Source organism: Lepidochelys kempii, chromosome 1 (genome assembly GCF_965140265.1).
Source record: "Lepidochelys kempii isolate rLepKem1 chromosome 1, rLepKem1.hap2, whole genome shotgun sequence".
Lineage (NCBI taxonomy): Eukaryota > Metazoa > Chordata > Testudines > Cheloniidae > Lepidochelys > Lepidochelys kempii.
Window position 1 is genome coordinate 283,954,857 of NC_133256.1, and position 19,039 is coordinate 283,973,895.

General features: G+C 39.8%; 1 protein-coding gene across 2 annotated transcripts in view; it reads right to left on the reverse strand.

Moving 5' to 3' along the window:
• Window positions 1-4,421: 4,421 nt before the first annotated feature.
• Window positions 4,422-19,039, reverse strand: part of TPH2 (tryptophan hydroxylase 2) — a 71,248-nt gene continuing 56,630 nt past the window's right edge. Inside the window, exons 9-11 of one of the 2 annotated variants that reach the window (XM_073327758.1) lie at window positions 15,925-16,020; window positions 4,954-5,087; window positions 4,422-4,861 (exon numbers count right to left, since the gene is read on the reverse strand). In XM_073327758.1, the coding sequence (XP_073183859.1) occupies window positions 4,687-4,861; window positions 4,954-5,087; window positions 15,925-16,020 (405 nt within the window). In that variant the 3' untranslated portion in view covers window positions 4,422-4,686. Of the gene's footprint in view, window positions 4,862-4,953; window positions 5,088-6,908; window positions 7,057-15,924; window positions 16,021-19,039 lie in introns of those variants that run through there. The other variant, XM_073327759.1, reaches the window with a different exon arrangement.

The window sequence follows — 19,039 nt, forward strand, 5'->3', positions numbered from 1 at the left end:
TGGTGTCAGAGCTGGGAAGGGGGACACTAAGGAAGGAAACTGGAATCATGCTTGCTGGAAGTTCACCCCAATAAACATTGAATTGTTTGCACCTTTGGACTTTGGGTATTGTTGCTCTCTGTTCATGCGAGAAGGACCAGGGAAGTAAGTGGGTGAAGGAATAAGCCCCCTAACACCAAGACCTGGTAGTAATGAGGAACTTTAACTACCCAGACATCTGTCAGAAAAGGAATATGGTAAAACACAAAATCTCCAGTAAGTTGTTGAAATGTGTTGAGGACAAGCTCTTGTTTCAGAAGGTGGAGGAAGAAACTGCGGGGCAACCATTTTAGACTTGATTCTGACCACAGGAAGGAATTGGTTGCAAATCTGAGGGTTGAAGGCAATTTGGGAAAGAGTGATCATGAAATTATAGATTGGGATAATTATTATATATAAGGCAATGAAGGAGTGAGAACGGCAGAATACGGACAATGGATTTCAAGAAACAGATCTTAAACTCAGAGAACAGATAGGTAGGACTCCATGGGAAGATAATCTATGGGAACAAGGAGTTCAGGAGAGCTGTCAGTTTTTCAAAGAGACAGCATTAAAGCAAACAGCAGCAACCTGATGTGAAGGACAGATAGAAAAAATAGTGCTCCATCAGGAGCTCTTTAATGACCTGAAAAACAAAGGGAATCCTACAAAAAGTGGAAATATGGACAAATTGCTAAGGATGAATTCAAAGAATAACACAAGCATGTAGGGACAAAATCAGAAAAGCTAAAGGACATAAAAGATAATAAGAAGAGGTTCTAGAAATATATTAGGAGAAAGATAAAGGAAAGTGTAGGTCCACTAGTTAGAAGGGCAGCGGAGTTAATAACAAATCACATCAGGAAGCCTGTGGTATTTAATGCCTATTCTGCTTCAGGCTTCACTAAAAAGGTTAATTGTGTCCCGATGCTTAACACAGTTAATATTAACAACAAAGGGGAATGGACACAAGCCAAAATAGGGAAAGATCAGATTAAAGAAACTTTAGATAAGTTATAAGTATTCAAATCATCAGGGCCTGAGGAAATTCACCCTAGGATACTTGGGAACTAGCTGAAGCAATCTCAGAACCATCAATGATTATCTCTGAGAACTCTTGGAGGATGAATGAGGTCCCAGAGGACTTGAGAAGGGAAAACACAGCATCTGTCTTTAAAAAGGATAACAAAGAGGACCCTAGGAATTTTAGACCAATCAGCCTAACTTCAATACCTGGAAAGATTCCAGAAAAAATTATTTAACAATCTAGTTGTGAGCACTTTGAGAATAACAGGGTAATAAGTAGTAATCAATATGGATTTGTCAAGAACAAACAAGGCCAAACCAACCTAATTTCCTTCTTTGACAAAATTACTGACCCAGTAGATCGGGGGGAGCAATAGACAAGATATATCTTGATTTTAGTAAGGCTTTGGACACAGTTCCACATCTCATTCTCATGAGCAAACTAGGGAAATATCGTCCAACTGAAATTATTATAAGGTGGGTGTATATCTGGCTGAAAGACCATACTCAAGAGTAGTTACCAATGCTTTGTTGTCAAAGTGGGAAAATGTATTTAGTGGGATCTCACAGATGTCTGTCCTGGGTTTGGTACTATTCGGTATTTTCACTGATGACTTGGATAATGGAGTGGAGAGCATGCTTATAATATGTGCAGATGACACCAAGCTGGGAGGGTTTGCAAACACTCTAGCGGACAGGTTTGGAATTCAAAATGATCTTGATAAACTGGAGAATTGGTCTATAAAATCAAGATGAAATTCAGTAAAAACAAGTGCAAAGTACTACACTGAGGAAGGGAAAATCAAATGCACAAACACAAAATAGGAAATAACTTGGTTAGGCAGTAAATACTCCTGTGACACTGAGCCAGCGAGGGTTAAGCAACCAACCAGCGGGCTGAATGTGATCTGATCTAATGTGATCTAATTTAACAATGTGATCTAATCAGCTTGTAGATGCTAAAATTCTGTTCCTGTCTTTAATGATTCATTAGGTATTCTATTGATTCAGAGGTCAAAAGGGGATATTATCATTTAGAAGGGACTTATAGTGTAATAATAATATGGTCTTCATTTCTCTTTGACATTTGTAATTCCACCTGGTAAAACTACCTGTGAACTGTTTGAATGGCTAATTGCCTTATGCTAATGAATACAACTAGTTACTGATGTATGCCTAGGAAACAGACATTAGCTTCAAAGCAACAATGTACATTACCTATTTTTCATCCAAGGAAGGCCTGCTGTGATCATTTGCTGTCAAGAGACTTATCTGCTGAACTTCAGCTATATGGAAAGTTTCGGGCCGGATCCTTTCTATCTCAGTTCTGCTTAGTCTTTGACAGGGAAAGTCTAAGCACACAAGACTGAAGTCTCCAGGTCTACTCAGGATTAAATCAGTAATTCTCATGGAAGAATTTGAACAAACACAGCACAAGGACTGCTTATTGGACTATAATCTTTTAAATCTATTCCAGAAGGATTTTCACAAATCAGCAGCATCACCATCTCTGCTATGAAACTGACCTAAGGACTGTATGTATATTGATCTTTTAACCATAGCAACTCTATTTTCTTTTTATTAATAAATCTTAGATTTAATTAATAAGGATTGGCTCTAAGCATACATTTGGGTGAGATATGAAATATTCATTGACCTGGTGGCAATGTGTCTGGTCTCTTGGGATTGGTAGAACTTTATATATGGTGAATAAGGTTGTTAGTAACCTGACTATATTACACTTGGCTGTTTGGGTGGGAGCCAAAGGCTGGATTGCTTGAAGAGGACTGTATTTTGGCTTCTTGGTAACAAGTAAGGGATTACAGAAGCTGTGTGGTTACTGTCTTGGTGAAATCTAATTATAGAATAAACCACCAGTTTTGGGGATTGTTTACCTTATTCTTTGCTGTTTGCCCTGAATAAGCATTCTCAGTGTAGCCCCTCCAGACACCATCATCACAACTCCTGAAAAGGATCTGGAGTTGTAGTGAACCACAAATTGAATAAAAGCTAACAATGGGATGCAGTTGCAAAAAAGCCAGTATTCTGTGGTATGTAAGACACAGGAAGTAATTGTCCCGCTCTACTCTACACTGATGAGGCCTCAGTTAGAGTATTGTGACAAGTTTTGGGTGCAGTGTTTTAAGAAGGATGGGGATAAACTGCAGAAAATCCAAAGGAGAGCAACAAAAATGATAATGTGTTTAGAAAACCTGATTTCTGAGGAAAGGTTAAAAAAAAATTGGTATGTTTCGTCTTGAGAAAAGACGACTGAGGTGGGAATCGGAATCTTCAAATATGTTAAGGGCTGTTATAAAGAGAACAATTATCAATTTCCACTGACAGTAGGAGAAGTAATACTTGGCTTAACCTGCAGCAAGGGAGATTTAAGCTAGCTATTAGGAAAACGTTCTCATTATAAGGCTAGTTAAGAATTGGAATAGTCTTCCAAGGGAGGCTGTGGAATCTCCATCATTGAGGTTTTTAAGAACAGGTTAGAGAAACACCTGGTCTAGGTATATTTCGTCCTGCCTCAGCACAGGGGGCTGGACTTGATGACCTTCCAGCCCTACATTTCTATGATTCTGTGTTATCAAGTGGCACTCATTTTATGTTGAAATTGCTAGCAACGTTTAGAGCATCTGCATAGATATTTCAGCTGAGAGAGTGGTTTCAATACGTGTCTAAAATAGCTTTGCAGATGCTCTAAATGTTGCTAGTAATTTCAACATAAAATGAGTGCCACTTGATAACACAGAATCATAGAAATATGAAATCCCTCTGAAAATATTTCTGAATAGGGGAATGCGGAAGGCACATAATAATCATAGAAGGTTTTACATCGACACCTAACTACATGGAGTGATATCAGGATCCTCACTATTATTTCCACTTTTCAAGGGAAGGATTTTTGGAATTATGTCACAGATCAGTGAGTATTTCTGTAGCATCCACAAGTAGCAGCAGTGTTAAGTAAAAATATTCTCCTATTTGAATTGTCAAAAATTGTAAATTGTTTGCAATTATTCAGCTAATTTGAAATATTTTTCCATTAAGTGTCTTACAGTTTACAACTCAAAAGCCCTTTTAATAACAATATATGTCCTTCCCTCCCTTCTCAGTATTATATAAATTCTATTATTCAGTCACAGGAGACACTCAGCTACAGAGGCATAAAAGGAAAATTTGTCCTCAACAATAGAGAGAGAAATATGGATCCATACAAGGGAAAAAGAAAACCTGGCAAATGTTTTTTCAGAGTCTCACAGGGACAAGAGGTTGCAAAGAACTAACTGGTATGGTTAGAATCCTAATGAAATCACGAGCCATTTTTTATATGTTGCTTTTAAGTGAACAGATTCTTTAAGTAAACAAAATCATTGCCAGGTAAGCTTTTAATAGTGTATTTGTACATGACATTCTCTTATGGAATTGCTGGTTATACGCCACCACATTTCTTGTTGAGTTTGCAAGTTAGCATCGCCTTGTTTTGTCTGCAAGTTACAATTAGAGATACACAATGATGCAAGTCACTGATCAAGCTGCAGAGGGAAGATGGATGGTTCTAAAACTGGAGCACATGATGTTGCTAGCATAGCCATAGAAGAAGCAGTGGATAGAAAAGCTACAGTGCCACAGACATCAAATGCCCAAATATCTGTTCATTTTGCTTAAAGCATCACACACCATGTTCAGATCACTCCGAAGGTCCTGGACAACGTTTTCTATACTTCTGGTGTCTTTCAGAATTTCAATGCTTTGCGTGTATGGGTTGAAATACACTGAAAAGGGACGGTTGATTGATTTTGCAAAGTCCCTGAAAGAAAAAGAAAATTAACACCTATTTCTGCCACATCCAGAGAAGGGAAAATAAGATTTCGTTTTTAAGAGTCAAGGGAAATAATTTACCTCATCTTTTCTTTGGCTTCTTCAAAACTTTCTGAGACAAAGTAAGCTTCCTGAAAAGTGGTGATAAGGCATTCTTGCAAGCAAGTTGTCTTTGGATCAAATGTTCTCACACTGGCCTTGTCAGACAAAGCATGCTGCAAAATACACCACACAATTTGTTAAACTGTGTTATGAGGCTCCTGAATGCCTACGCAGTGTTTTCTGTATACACCCAGCTTTTATATCACTGTTATTGTACACTCCCAGTCAATAGCTAGTCTCATGTTTTACACACAATGGATCTTTCATCGTGACCAGAATAATTCAATCTATTAGCTAGTCTTTTTTTCCACCCAACGTTATTACTTTAAATAATCAAGGGCAGTTCAGATACGTATCTACCCCATAGGTATAGAAACTACAATCTTCAGCTGGAAGAGGAGAAAGTAAAAAAATATGTATAGGTTATTTTTCTGGAATACAACTACACACATCTGTATCCCAAAAATCTCTCTTAAATGGCAGAATTTATAATTACCTCTGCAGGTAAACAAAGTCTGACTAGATCATTCAGATAATCTGTGCCATCCATTTTCAGGCTGTATGTGCATGCCATTTGCGTTACAGTGAGTTTAAGACTGGAGCTATATATCTGAAGACCATTACATAATGTTCACTTAGTGGGTACTGATGAAATACATTACCTTTCTACCAAGTACACTTGAGCAATAATGCACCAAATAAATATTGCATGGAAACAAGAAGAAACAGGCATATTTATGTACCAAACAGACATTAGAAAGACAAGGAAAACAAGTGTGATTACTTGGAGAATAGCTATTAGAGCTGTGTTCCTCCTCACATGATTTGCACGTGGCCACTAGGAACAAAGACTCTGGATTTTAATGCTGAGAACTAGCTATTGCAAAATTTTGAGGCAGCTCACCTTCCACTCCTTCACTTTTTATTTACAATACCTCTACTAGCTGCTGTATCTGTCTTATACCTTAGAGGACTAAGGACAAGTATATTTATATTTATTCTTGGTGCTCTGCATTGAGGTACCAGAACTGAAGGCAAGTGCATTTGTTTTCAGTAGTGCAAGTCCTTGATCTATCTATCTGCATTGAAAGGTTCTGTACATAAACCTTAGACAGATAAATTACACACAGGGAACAGGACTGCTGAGTACAAAGTCTCCTCTTTTTTTTTAAACAGACTCTTCAGAGTAGCACAACACCAAGCACGTGCTAATTCAATTATTCAGGTAGAACATGTGCATGTACATTTACAATACAACATAAACCGATAAAAAGAACCGTGTTGACCCAACTGCTCTGCCTTAGCCAGCACCCATTTTAAACGAAAATTGCATTCCAATACCACTTTACGTTCCTTGAATAGTCTGAACCCTTCCTGCACCTGGCAAGCCATGCCTCCCTTGCAGATCCCATTGGATACTCTCTACCTTTAAAGGGGCATTAGCAATTGTACCAGCCGGTTTGTCATATTTTCTTTTGAGCCCTGGTGCCACAATTGTCTAAGGGCTAAATCCATAAAGGGACTTTAGACATTGCAATGCTCAGTGTTGCAGTGCCTAATTTTTAGGTACTTTGCCAACCAATGGACTCCACAACCCATTAATTAGGTGCCTAGACTTCTTATACAAGCCATGGGGAGAGAGAGGTGCCTAAGAATAGACTCCACAAAAGCCAGCCCACTAGGTGGGGAGCTGCCTAAGCTAGCCAATAGCGGATGTAGATGCCAAGGAAAGGGGTGGGTCTTAAGCCGTGCCCCTCTCAGGGAGTTTGGTGCCTAAATTCAGGTTTGATGGAGGCAGCTGTTTCCAGCTGGGTCTCACAGCTGTGAACTCTCTCCTGGAACCGGGCACATAAGCCATTTTTCTGCAGTGGGACATGCCTAACGACACGCACAACGGCAGCGGCAGCCTATAGCCCCATAGTTAAGGCACTCACCCAGGATGCAGGTGGCCCAGGTTCAGGGGATGGGGAGCTGGGATTTGTAGATGAGTCGCCCACTTGCAGGTGAGTGTCTTAAGCACTGGGAGATTCTGGTGTGGGTCTTTCTCGGTCTTTCCTGGTGAAGCTGAGCCACTCTGTATTTCTGTATTCATTGGGCCAAAGAGCAAGTGAGAATGACTCTCTAGTCCAACAGTTAGGGCACTTACCTGAGAGAGAGGAAACCCATGTTCAAATCCCTTCTCCTTACCAGGCAGATGGGGAAATTGAAATGGGGTCTCCCATGTCCCAGCTGAGTGCTCTAACCACTGGGATAATTGTTATGAAGGAGGCTGCTTTCTTCTTTTCCTTCTCTTCCCAGACGTTTTGTGTGGAGTTAGGCATGCTCTGAGCTCACCTACTACACTGGGTCTGATAGGCAATATAGGTGGGACAACACCTAATTTGGGGTTTAGATGTGTCAAAGGCACTGAGCTCCTGGGCAAGGTCAAGACTGAGGCAGCTGTGTGCATACCAAATATGGGTGCTTAGGGTAATTTTACAGTGGCAATATAATCATAAAGGGACTTTAGGTGCTTGTAGGGTTAGGCAGCAGCTGAATTAGGGGTTTGAGGATCTCAGTGGTTCCTAAATGTTGGAGTTGGGCACCTAAAGTGGCAGTTAGCCACCAAAGTCCTTTTGTGGATTTGGCCCTACATTTTTTAATTCTGAAGCAACGTACCCATAAAATGCACTGTGAACAATGGAGTATACAAATTCTGAAATTGGTAGTGTCAGGGTGTCATAAATATAAAGGGAAGGGTAACCACCTTTCTGTATACAGTGCTATAAAATCCCTCCTGGCCAGAGGCAAAACCCTTTCACCTGTAAAGGGTTAAGAAGCTAAGGTAGTCTAGCTGGCACCTGACCCAAATGACCAATGAGAGGACAAGATACTTTCAAATCGGGGGGGGGGGGGGAGGAACAAAGGGTTCTTCTGTCTGTGTGATGCTTTTGCTGGGAACAGATCAAGAAGGCAGCCTCAGAACTTCTGTTAAGTTAGTAAGTAATCTAGCTAGAAATGCATTAGATTTCCTTTTGTTTACTGGCTGGTAAAATAAGCTGTGCTGGATGGAATGTATATTCCTGGTTGTCAAGGTTCCTCCCCCACTCTGAACTCTAGGGTACAGATGTGGGGACCTGCATGAAAACCTCCTAAGCTTACTTTTACCAGCTTAGGTTAAAACTTCCCCAAGGTACAAACTATTTTACCTTTTGCCCTTGGACTTTCGCTGCCACCACCAAACGTCTAATCGGTATTATTATTAGGAAAGAGTCCATTTGGAAACGTCTGCCCCCCCCCAAATCCTCCCAAACATTACCCCCCCTTTCCTGGGTAAGGTTTGATAAAAATCCTCACCAATTTGCATAGGTGACCACAGACCTAAACCCTTGGATCTTAAGAACAATGAAAAAGCATTCAGTTTCTTAACAGAAGAATTTTAATAGAAGTAAAAAGAATCACCTCTGTAAAATCAGGATGGTAAATACCTTTCAGGGTAATTAGATTCAAAACATAGAGAATCCCTCTAGGCAAAACCTTAAGTTACAAAAAGACACAAAAAGAGGACTATCCATTCCATTCAGCACAGCTTATTTTCTCAGCCATTTAAAGAAATCAGAATCTAACGCATATCTAGCTAGATTACTTACTAAGTTCTAAGACTCCATTGCTGTTCTTTCCCCTGCAAAAGCATCACACAAACAGAGAGTGAGACTTTGTTTCTCCCTCCCCCCAGCTTTTGAAAGTATCTTGTCTCCTCATTGGTCATTTTGGTCAGGTGCCAGCAAGGTTACCCTGGCTTCTTAACCCTTTACAGGTGAAAGGGTTTTTCCTCTGGCCAGGAGGGATTTTAAAGGTGTTTACCCTTCCCTTTATATTTATGATACTGGTTTTGTGTCTTTTTGTAACTTAAAGTTTTGCCTAGAGGGATTCTCTATGTTTTGAATCTGATTACCCTGTAAGGTATTAACCATCCTGATTTTCAGAGGTGATTCTTTTAGCTTTTCTTTAATTAAAATTCTTCTTTTAAGAACCTGATTGATTTTTCATTGTTCTTAAGATCCAAGTCTTTGGGTCTGTGTTCACCTGTACAAATTGGTGAGGATTCTTATCAAGCCTTCCCCAGGAAAGGGGGTGTAAGGCTTGGGGGGATATTTTGGGGGAAGACGTCTCCAAGTGGGCTCTTTCCCTGTTCTTTGTTTAAAACGCTTGGTGGTGGCAGCATATGGTTCAAGGACAAGGCAAAGTTTGTACCTTGGGAAAGTTCTAACCGAAGCTGGTAAGAATAAGCTTAGAGGGTCTTTCATACGGGTCCCCACATCTGTACCCTAGAGGTCAGAGTGGGGAAGAAACCTTGACACAGGACTTGACAGAGAGCTCTTAGCCAGACCTCCTGGGTCCCTCCCTATGCTGTCTTAAAGCAAAGTGGGACAACAAGAACATCAGAAAGGTTGTAGGACATCTGGTTAATTTTTCAGGTGGACCCTAGTGCTGTGAATGTCAAAGTCTGCTTGCTCTGTAGGGAATGTTCTGTATGCTCATGCGCTCAGCTAATGCTCAGTAGGGAGTGCAGAATCTCAAAGCAGAAAAACTATTAAATTGGTGGGTCCGGACCATTTTATATGGAGGTGTAATCAGAAAGTCACATCCTGGTTTCTTTAGGGACGTTAGCTATTTATGTAATGTTGTAAGCAGTAAAAAAAACCTCACAACATGTGCAGTTATATTGGCTACCCACCATTTGCTTTGGATATGTTGCTTGCCCATATGTTTTCAGTCAACCAAGATGTGGAAGTATCTAGTAAATATTTCCCTACCCCCATCCTCTTCCTTTATCTGTCTTTATGGAATGTAATTGCTAATGTGTATGTGTACCACAGCCTGCAGTTGAATGAAATGTCATGCCATCTCAAGGGCTTGTGGTAGAGGCCACCTCTAGAGGCTTATTCACACAGGAAATAAACTGTTGCTCTAGTACAGTCAATGGGGATTTTCCATTAGCTCAAGCTGGGAGAGTTGGTATTTTATGGAGCAACGGGTTCCAAGTTCAATCCTTGCTGATACCTATGAAAGGTAGCAGTATTTGACAATGGGACTGCTCAAGAGTGATAGAATATGCTCCTTTTTGCTGGAAACAAGCATAATACCTCCACAGCATTTCCAGCTCTGCTAGCAAAGGCAGGGAGAGACAACCTATCAATGCCATATTAAAAGAGAGTTTTGTTGTGTGCTTGCTCATTTGAGTGTAAAGACTGGGTTGTAATTATGTAACACACACTTATTAAGGTTCACAAAAATACCGCCAAAAACACCTTCCGATAGCAAGAGGAGAAACTTGAGATGGGTTATAAATGCTGTACTGTCTGTAGGCCAGAATTAAACCCTTGGGTGAGAAGAAATTATCCGCATCACTGTATTGGTTTTATTGTCTTGTTATTCTGTGGGAGAACACGAGAGTATCCAGGAAAAACATGCTCCTAAATGTTTTTCTGCTGATCTGCAAATGGGCTATTTCCAAATTGTGTGCTGATGTTCCCAGAACTTTTTTATGATACCAATGGAATTTTATATATTGCTCAGACAAATAGAAAAACACTCTAGTGGTAAGAGGTAGTAAAATGTGTACTGGGCATCCAGGTGTTGTTATAGCCATTGTCTCCACCCTCAACAAAAAAAAAAGTGGTGTTGTTGAATCCACTGCTCTTAGTTTTTAGGATATAATCAGGGACATACTAGTTTTATCTATTCATAATCAGATGTTTTATTGTGAGCATCTTTGACTGAAAAAGGTATAATTCTACAGGACTGGAACTCTGCTTCTTCATTAAACACAGCAATGTGGCACAGTAGACCAGGTGTACAGCCCAATGAAGTCAGTGGGAAGACTTCCACTGACAGCAGAGTTCTTTGATTCAGACCCTTAATGAAAGGGCTCAAGAATACATTATGAAATTCATGGACAACGTATTTTTAAACACATTTGATCTGCCTTTTTTAGAATCATAACTACTTCGTAGAAATAGCGTGTTTACTGAATTGTGTATTCAGTCTGACTTCTGAACCACAAATGTATATTGTGTAATAGCCTTATCTAGAGTTAACCTGACTTTATTAGGGCTGAACATTTTATAACAGCTCACTCTTTTGGTTCCTTTCCCACACTGGTTTTAGCTTTTAATCCTCTCTTTCTCCTTTGTGTGTGTCTGCGTGTGCAAGCTTTCTGTATTTTCTGCTTAATGCATTTTTTCCCATGTAGCACACATTTTCTTCTGCAACTTGTGTGTGTCTTATATTCAGACTAGTTCTAAATATTGAAAAAAAATCTTTGGGGGGTGTAGTGGGGTGGCTGCCCACTCCTATCCTAGATGGGGCTTCAGCAGGCTAGGGAGGTGGTGCACGTGGGTGGCCAATCAGAGAAGGCCTGCTAGGGAGCCAATCAGAGGCTGAGTTAGAGACAGCCAATCAGAGCCAGACTCAGCCATATATAAAGGCTGCCCAGGAAGGGAGTAGGGTAGTCTCCCCCTGATGGTCAAGGGAGGAGGACTGGCTACTGGGCTGAATGGTAGTACCTTGGACAGAGCAGTGCTGGGGAGCTCTGACCAACAAAAACCCCAGGCTGCTGGCCTAGGCCAGGCAGGGGCGTAGGGCCGAAGGGGAAGTGGCCCAGGGACAATAGCAGGGCAAGGGGAGAGAAGGATGGCAGAGAGGCTGCTGCTAGAGGGTCTCTGGGTTGGGACCCAGAGTAGCAGGTGGGCCTGGGTCTGTCCCCCCCCTTCTCCTTGTGCTACACCTGGCAGAAAGGGAGCGTGGCCTGATCCAGGCTATGGCTGGTTCCTGTGATAAGGGGCTAGACTTAGAGGCTGCAGCTGGCCACTACAATAGGTGCAGATTGTGGTCTGCTGGTAACACCAAACCCCTGGAAGGGGGTGAGATTGGAGCAGTGGGCACTGCTGGAGGGCAGTATCCTGAAGAGGATGCTGCCGAGTGGGGAGCAATGAGGGTCCCTGAAGCAGCAGAGCAGATGAAGGGCAAGGCACCATGTGAAAAAGGTGCTCCATGACTGGACAGAGCTAATTCCTGGAGCAACAAGCGGGAGGTGCCAGTGGTGGTGAGTCTTAACCCCGTCACAGGGGGGGAAAAGCTGCTTTGTATGTACATTCCTCTGATTTTTAGTTTCTTGCTGCTGAATCCATTGGCCAATTTTCTAGAGAAGAGCCATGTAAGGCAGAAAAAGAGAGAATGAGGTTTGGTTGAGTTTGAATATATGCCAAAATATTACCTAGCAAATTCACTCTTAACAGTTTGTGTTGCCTGACACTTTTCTATCTTGTTAAATATTTATAAACAAGACCATTAAATATGTATATTTACTATTCAGAAATATACTTGAGATCTAGATTTATTTGTATATAGGTGTGCCATAGCGGAGAGGGATGTCAGCTCTGAAGCAATTTGGTGATGTAACTGGGAATGAGGTAGTGGATACAATTTTCAAAAACACTTAAGTGACTAAGACCTATTTGCAAACATGCCTATAGGCCAGATTTACAAAGGTATTTAGGTGCTTAAAGATACAGATAAGCACCTAGTGGGAGTATCAAAAGCATGAAAGCAGGTTAGGTGCCTAACTCCCATTAATAGTGGGATTTACATACCTAACTCACTTAGGCACTTCTAAAAATCCCACTAGGTGCCTATCTGTATCTTCAACACATAAAATCATTTTGTAAACACTTAGACGATAATAGAAAGAATAGTGAGCACGGATTTGTCAATAATGCCAAACCAATTTAATTTTCTTCTTTGAAAGGGGCACTAGTCTAGAAGATTCGGGGAGGCAGTAGATGTGATATATCTTGATTTTAGTAAGACTTTTGACACATGACATTCTCATAAGCAAACTAGGGAAATGTGGTCCAGATGAAATTATTATAAAGTGGGTTCAAAACTGGTTGAAAGACCATACTCCAAGAGTAGATATCAATGGTTTGCTGTCAAAGTGGGAGGGCATATCTAGTAGGGTCCTACAGGGTTCAGTCCTGCAGCCAATACTAGTCAATATTTTAATTAGTGACTTGGATAATGGAGTGGAGAGTGCTTATAAAATTTGCAGATGACACCAGCTGGGAGAGGTTGAAAGCACTTTGGAGGACAGGATTAGAACTCAAAACGATGTTGACAAACTGAAGAATTAGTTTGAAATCAACAAGATGTAATTCAATAAGTACAAGTGCAAAGTACTTAATTTAGGAAAGAAAAATCAAATGCACAACAGCAAAACTATCAATAACTGACTAGTCGGTAGAACTGCTAAAAATGATCTGGGAGTTGTAGTGGTTCACAAATTGCATATGAGTCAACAATGTGATACAGCTGCAAAACAGACTAATATCATTCTGGGATGTATTAACAGGAGTGTCCATATATATGACATGGGAGGCAATTGCCCACTCTACTTGGCACGGGTGAAGCCTCAGCTGGAACACTGTCCAATTCTGGGCATCACACCTAAGAAAAGATGTGGACAAATCTGACAGAGGACAGCAACAAAAATTCATAAAAGGTTTAGCCAATCTGATTTATACAGAAAGGTTAAAAATAACTGGGCATGTTTAATCTTGAGAAAAGAAGACTGATAAGTCTTCAAATATGTGAAGGAGTGTTATAAAGAGTACAGTGAGCTATTGTTCTTCTTGTCCACTCAAGGTAGGATGAGAAATAATGAGCTTAATCTGCAGCCAGAAATTTAGAAACCTTCCTTATAAGGGTAGTTAAGCTCTGGAATAATCTTCCAAGGGATGCTATGAAATTCCCATCATTAGAGGTGTCAGGGATGGTCTACATTTACAGTACTTAGTCCTGATTCAGTGAAGAGGTTGGACTTGATGACTTCTCAAAGTTCCTTCCAGCCCTACATTTCTTGGATTCTATAATTCTAAATATGTTTGCAAATCTGGACCTTAGGCACTTTTGAAAATATTTTCCATTTATCCTTTTCGGATAAGAGGTATCATTGCAGAGCTGTTCTCCTGCACTTATTTTATGTAATACTTTTACAGTTTAATTATTCAAAGAAAAGTTCCCCATTTTTTCTCATATACAATGTTCATTAATCAAGTTAATAAAATGTTCACTGACATAACATTAAACTATGTAACCCTGGAACCAAACTGACATACATGGTGAAATAAGAGGGCCTAATGGGTTGAGCAGTGAATAGATCCAATCAGCTGGAAGTGATAACACTGCATAATAAGGCACACAATAGGCATTGTATTGATTGTACAATAATTCATGTTTACATGCTCTGTGGAATGAGACTTCTGAATGAATGCCATCAAGTCACCTTACGGAAGGCCAAATCCTGGTTACTTGACTCATGCTGCAAATTAGTCCCCCTCTGTTATTGCTAGAGGTATATAAATATTGTTGCATATGTAGCATAATAGGAAAAGTATTTGATTTATGGTATGCAGTCTAACCTTTGAAGCTGATCAATAGATGTTATTTATGTTTATTTATTATTATTTATTCCATCAACCTTTGGAAAGGGTTGAAAGTTCATATTTTGAGATTACTGCTGAACAAATAATACTTATCTGGGGTCAGAGTTAAGGCTGTTTTTGATGAAATATGCATTTCAGTATACTTGATAAGAATAATCTGTTCATTTATGGACAGCATAAGGTTTATGATCTTGACTATTCACATGCTTGCACATGTGTTTATTTGTAAATAGTGTGATAAGTGACGACAATGAAATTACTTAACTGTTGTTTTAAAGTAAGGGCCTGCTTTTCCATGGGACCTTGTGTAGATTTTTAGGACTCAATTCTCAAAAGGTGTTGGACCAAAGGGATGGGAGACAAAGTGCTCAGCACTTTAATGGATTGAGCCTTAACCCTGTAAAATACTACCATTCTGATACCGTGAGGAGTAAAATTGTCATTGTACTGAAATCCTGTATTGTAGTCAGAACAATAAGTGTCAATATATTTTTTCCTTATCCCTTTTTTCATTTTTTTACTGCTCTAACAATCTTAGACACATAAGGGATGTAATGAGCCTAACTAGTTCCAGCTAGGACATTTAAATACACAGAATAGACAAAGTAGAGAGACTGAGTTATTAATAAAAGCACTAACAGCATTTGTAGGCCCCAGTACAGAAAAGCTTGGCTGTGCCTGACTAGAGCTGGTTGAAAACACAGTAAAATGTTGCAAATATCTTGTAAATTTGTCCTGTTTGGGGTTTTTTTATTTCAACAATTTGGACCAGCTCTGGCTGTGATCCTGTGAATACTTACTGAACCCACATGCTTAAATTTACAGTCCAATTGACTTCAATGGAACTACTCACAATATGTAAATTTAAATACCTTTGGTTTTGAAGGATTGGGGCCCTATTCAGGAAGGTCAGTTAAGCTTACATGGCTTCCTGACCAAGGAGGGATATAAGAACATACTTAAATGTTTTCCTAAATCAGGGCCTTAATATTTCTAGATTGTGGTCTGAACACTACTCACTTTACTCAGGAGTAATCCCACTGCAGTACACAGGATTACTCACTTAAATAAGGCAAGCAGGATTTGGCCTTATATTGCCATATTATGCAAACAATTTTTTTTACATAAGGGTCCCAGAAGCTGTGATATAAGAAACCTCCTACTCAGTAAATAGAAAGGGATTAATGTCTTCACTAGCAGTAAATTCATGTCTCATTGGCTACCAAATCTTTAAAAGCAAGCAAACACACAACAACAAAAATGCGCTTTGCAACTTTTCAGTTTTAGCACATCAGTTCTTATCGACTTGTTTCACACGCCAAATTCCTGCTGAATTTTGGGAGTAAACCTTCAATCTAAAATACCTGACCACTTTTTTTGAAGTAAAAATATTCACACTTCATTAATAATTTTCCATCATTCTAATAAACTTATTTCAGCCTGCAGGGTACATTCACTCACATACCTTTAATTCGCCAATAGAAGACAGGAGTCCTGCCCCGTAAGCACGTAGCTGTCCCTCTTGTTTGCAAAGGCCAAATTCGATAGTAAAAAAATAGCACTGTGAAAATAGATACATACAGATATATGTAGCGAAGCTGTAGACAAGCACTTGAGTAGCACCAATTGGTACTATTTTCACTTGAGAGCCCCATTTCCTCAGATTTTCATGTTTTTTAAATAAGTTGAGATCAAAGACACTTTTTGTTACGTACTTTAAATGTCATGTTAGCAGTAAAGTAGAGCTGTATAAAAAAGCGCACACAGGGAAAAAACCAGCAAGATTGTGCTTTTTCTCTGGTTTCCCAGTCACCAAGGGCCAGATTTTAAAAGGGTATCTAGGTGCCTAAAGATACGGATTGGTGCTGAGTGGTCTTTTAAAAAAAATCCTAAAGACATTTAGGCCTAGATTTTTTTTTAAAGGTATTTAAGTGCCTAAATCCTACTGATTTCAATGGGAGTTTGGCACCTAACCTGGTTGGACACTTTTGAAAATCCCAGTGGGCACCTCTGCATCTTTAGGCACCTAAATACTTCTGAAAATCCCATCCCTAGGTCCTAGTTCAGGACACCATTTAAGCATATTCTTAATTGCAAGTAAATGCTTAAGACCCATTGACTGATGGAATTAAAGCTGAACGTGTGCTTAAGAACTTTCCTGAACTGGGGCCTTAGCCCTCATAAGATTTTACTAACTTTGCCATAAGTGAAGAAAAATGTCACTTGCTTTCTAAATTAGACAATTACAGCCATTCCAGTAAGCTCAATGGACCAATCCTTTCCAATTGTTCATTGAGGTCTATGTTCAACCCATAAAACTAGAAGGGCAGTTCATACTGTCTGAACAAAATTACTGAGAAATTGTGTAAAAGATTAGCATAAGAATAATTACATCTAATTTGCATTAACTACATAAAACTCTGTTAAATATTACAGAAATCTTTGGGAAACACAGGTATTTCAATATCTCTAAACTGGAAAAGAAAAGCCAAATCACTTCTGCTCCTAACAAGTTTTTTGCTTTTGATATTACACATTAAGACTTTTTCTCTACCATATATCAGCATGTAAAAATAAGGAAATATTGTTGCTCACCCCAAATAAAGCATGCACATCAAATTAGAGTAGTAAATAACTATGTGCACACAAAGGTTTTGGGAATCTGGTTTCCAGTACCCATGGAAATACTTCATTCGTAGATGTAATTGTGCACTATTGCTTTATCTGACACTAGACCAAATTCAGCGTTTGTGTAAAGGAAAAAAAAGAAAAGGAGGACTTGTGGCACCTTAGAGACTAACCAATTTATTAGAGCATGAGCTTTCGTGAGCTACAGCTCACTTCATCGGATGCATACCGTGGAAACTGCAGTAGACATTATATACACACACAGACCATGAAACAATACCCCCTCCCACCCCACTGTCCTGCTGGTAATAGCTTATCTAAAGTGATCATCAAGTTGGGCCATTTCCAGCACAAATCCAGGTTTTCTCACCCTCCGCCCCCCCCCCCCCACACACACACAAACTCACTCTCCTGCTGGTAATAGCCCATCCAAAGTGACCACTCTCTTCACAATGTGTATGATAATCAAGGTGGGCCATTTCCTGCACAAATCCAGGAGAGTGAGTTTGTGTGTGTGGTTGTTTGGATGGGCTATTACCAGCAGGAGAGTGAGTTTGTGTGGGGTGGGGGGGCGGAGGGTGAGAAAACCTGGATTTGTGCTGGAAATGGCCCAACTTGATGATCACTTTAGATAAGCTATTACCAGCAGGACAGTGGGGTGGGAGGGGGTATTGTTTCATGGTCTGTGTGTGTGTATAATGTCTACTGCAGTTTCCACGGTATGCATCCGATGAAGTGAGCTGTAGCTCACGAAAGCTCATGCTCTAATAAATTGGTTAGTCTCTAAGGTGCCACAAGTACTCCTTTTCTTTTTGCGAATACAGACTAACACGGCTGTTACTCTGAAACCTGTGTAAAGGAAGTACAACATCATTGAAGCTAATGGAGTTGCATCTCTTGTATGAGATCTGAATTTAGTGTATTGTTTCAATTAAATGCATCCAGTAATGGGTGATGCTCAACAGTATTTGGAGCTCAAGGTTCTCTTGAGGAAAAACAGTCCAGAATTAAGCTTCAAATAAGTATTAATCTGAACCTCTTGAGTCTGGATCACTCAAGAGTTTTTGTACTGCCTGTTTCTCTCAGCAGTTCTGCTCTTCTTCTGGTAGCTGATAGAACTCAGAAATGAAAAATAGTTTTTAAAAGTTAACCAAACATTTCAGAAATGAGAGTTTCATATGGAATTTGGCTCCAGAAATACCAAATTCCAAACTAAATGCATGGTTGGTTACCCCCCCCCAAACTGTTTCCCCATACAAATATTTATCTAGCTACTCATTAATATCAATTTTTTTTCTTTTTCTCATATAAAAGTTGAGGAGGGACTACTAATTTGTTTACTACAGCACTATGCAAAAATATAAGGTAGAGGTTAATGAAAACATGCACCTATAGTTTGAATCAAAGCCACTATAGTTTGAATCAAAGCCCACTAAAATCCATTGACTTCAGAGGGGAATTTATCAGGTACCACTAACAGCCAACAGGCACTGAATCACAAAAAGCACGGTTACAGCACAAGAGTAAATCAAGAAATCTAGATTCTATTTCCAGCTTTGTCTTTGGCTTGTGCAACTCAGCTGTGGACAGATTTTCAAAGCTAGGCACAAGCAGCTAACATGCACTAGTAAATGAATGCCAAGTCAATTGTTTAGACAAGGCAAGTGAGGTAATATCTGTTGTTGGACCAACTTCTGTTGGTGAGAAGCTTTCCAGCTACACAGAGCTCTTCCTCTGATCTAGGGTCACAGCTAAATTACAAGATTGAATAGCTAGTTTAGCATAAGTAGCTAGCACATATTCTAAGGAACCATTCAAGGTGAAGTGGCCCATTAACACCCCTGTACTTGGAGGACAAAAAGGGGGGGCAGAAGGCTAGTGGGTTAGTGTTGTAATAAGCCATAAATCTAGTGTCTTTATTAATACCATGATTTTAGAGTTTAGCAGAGTTA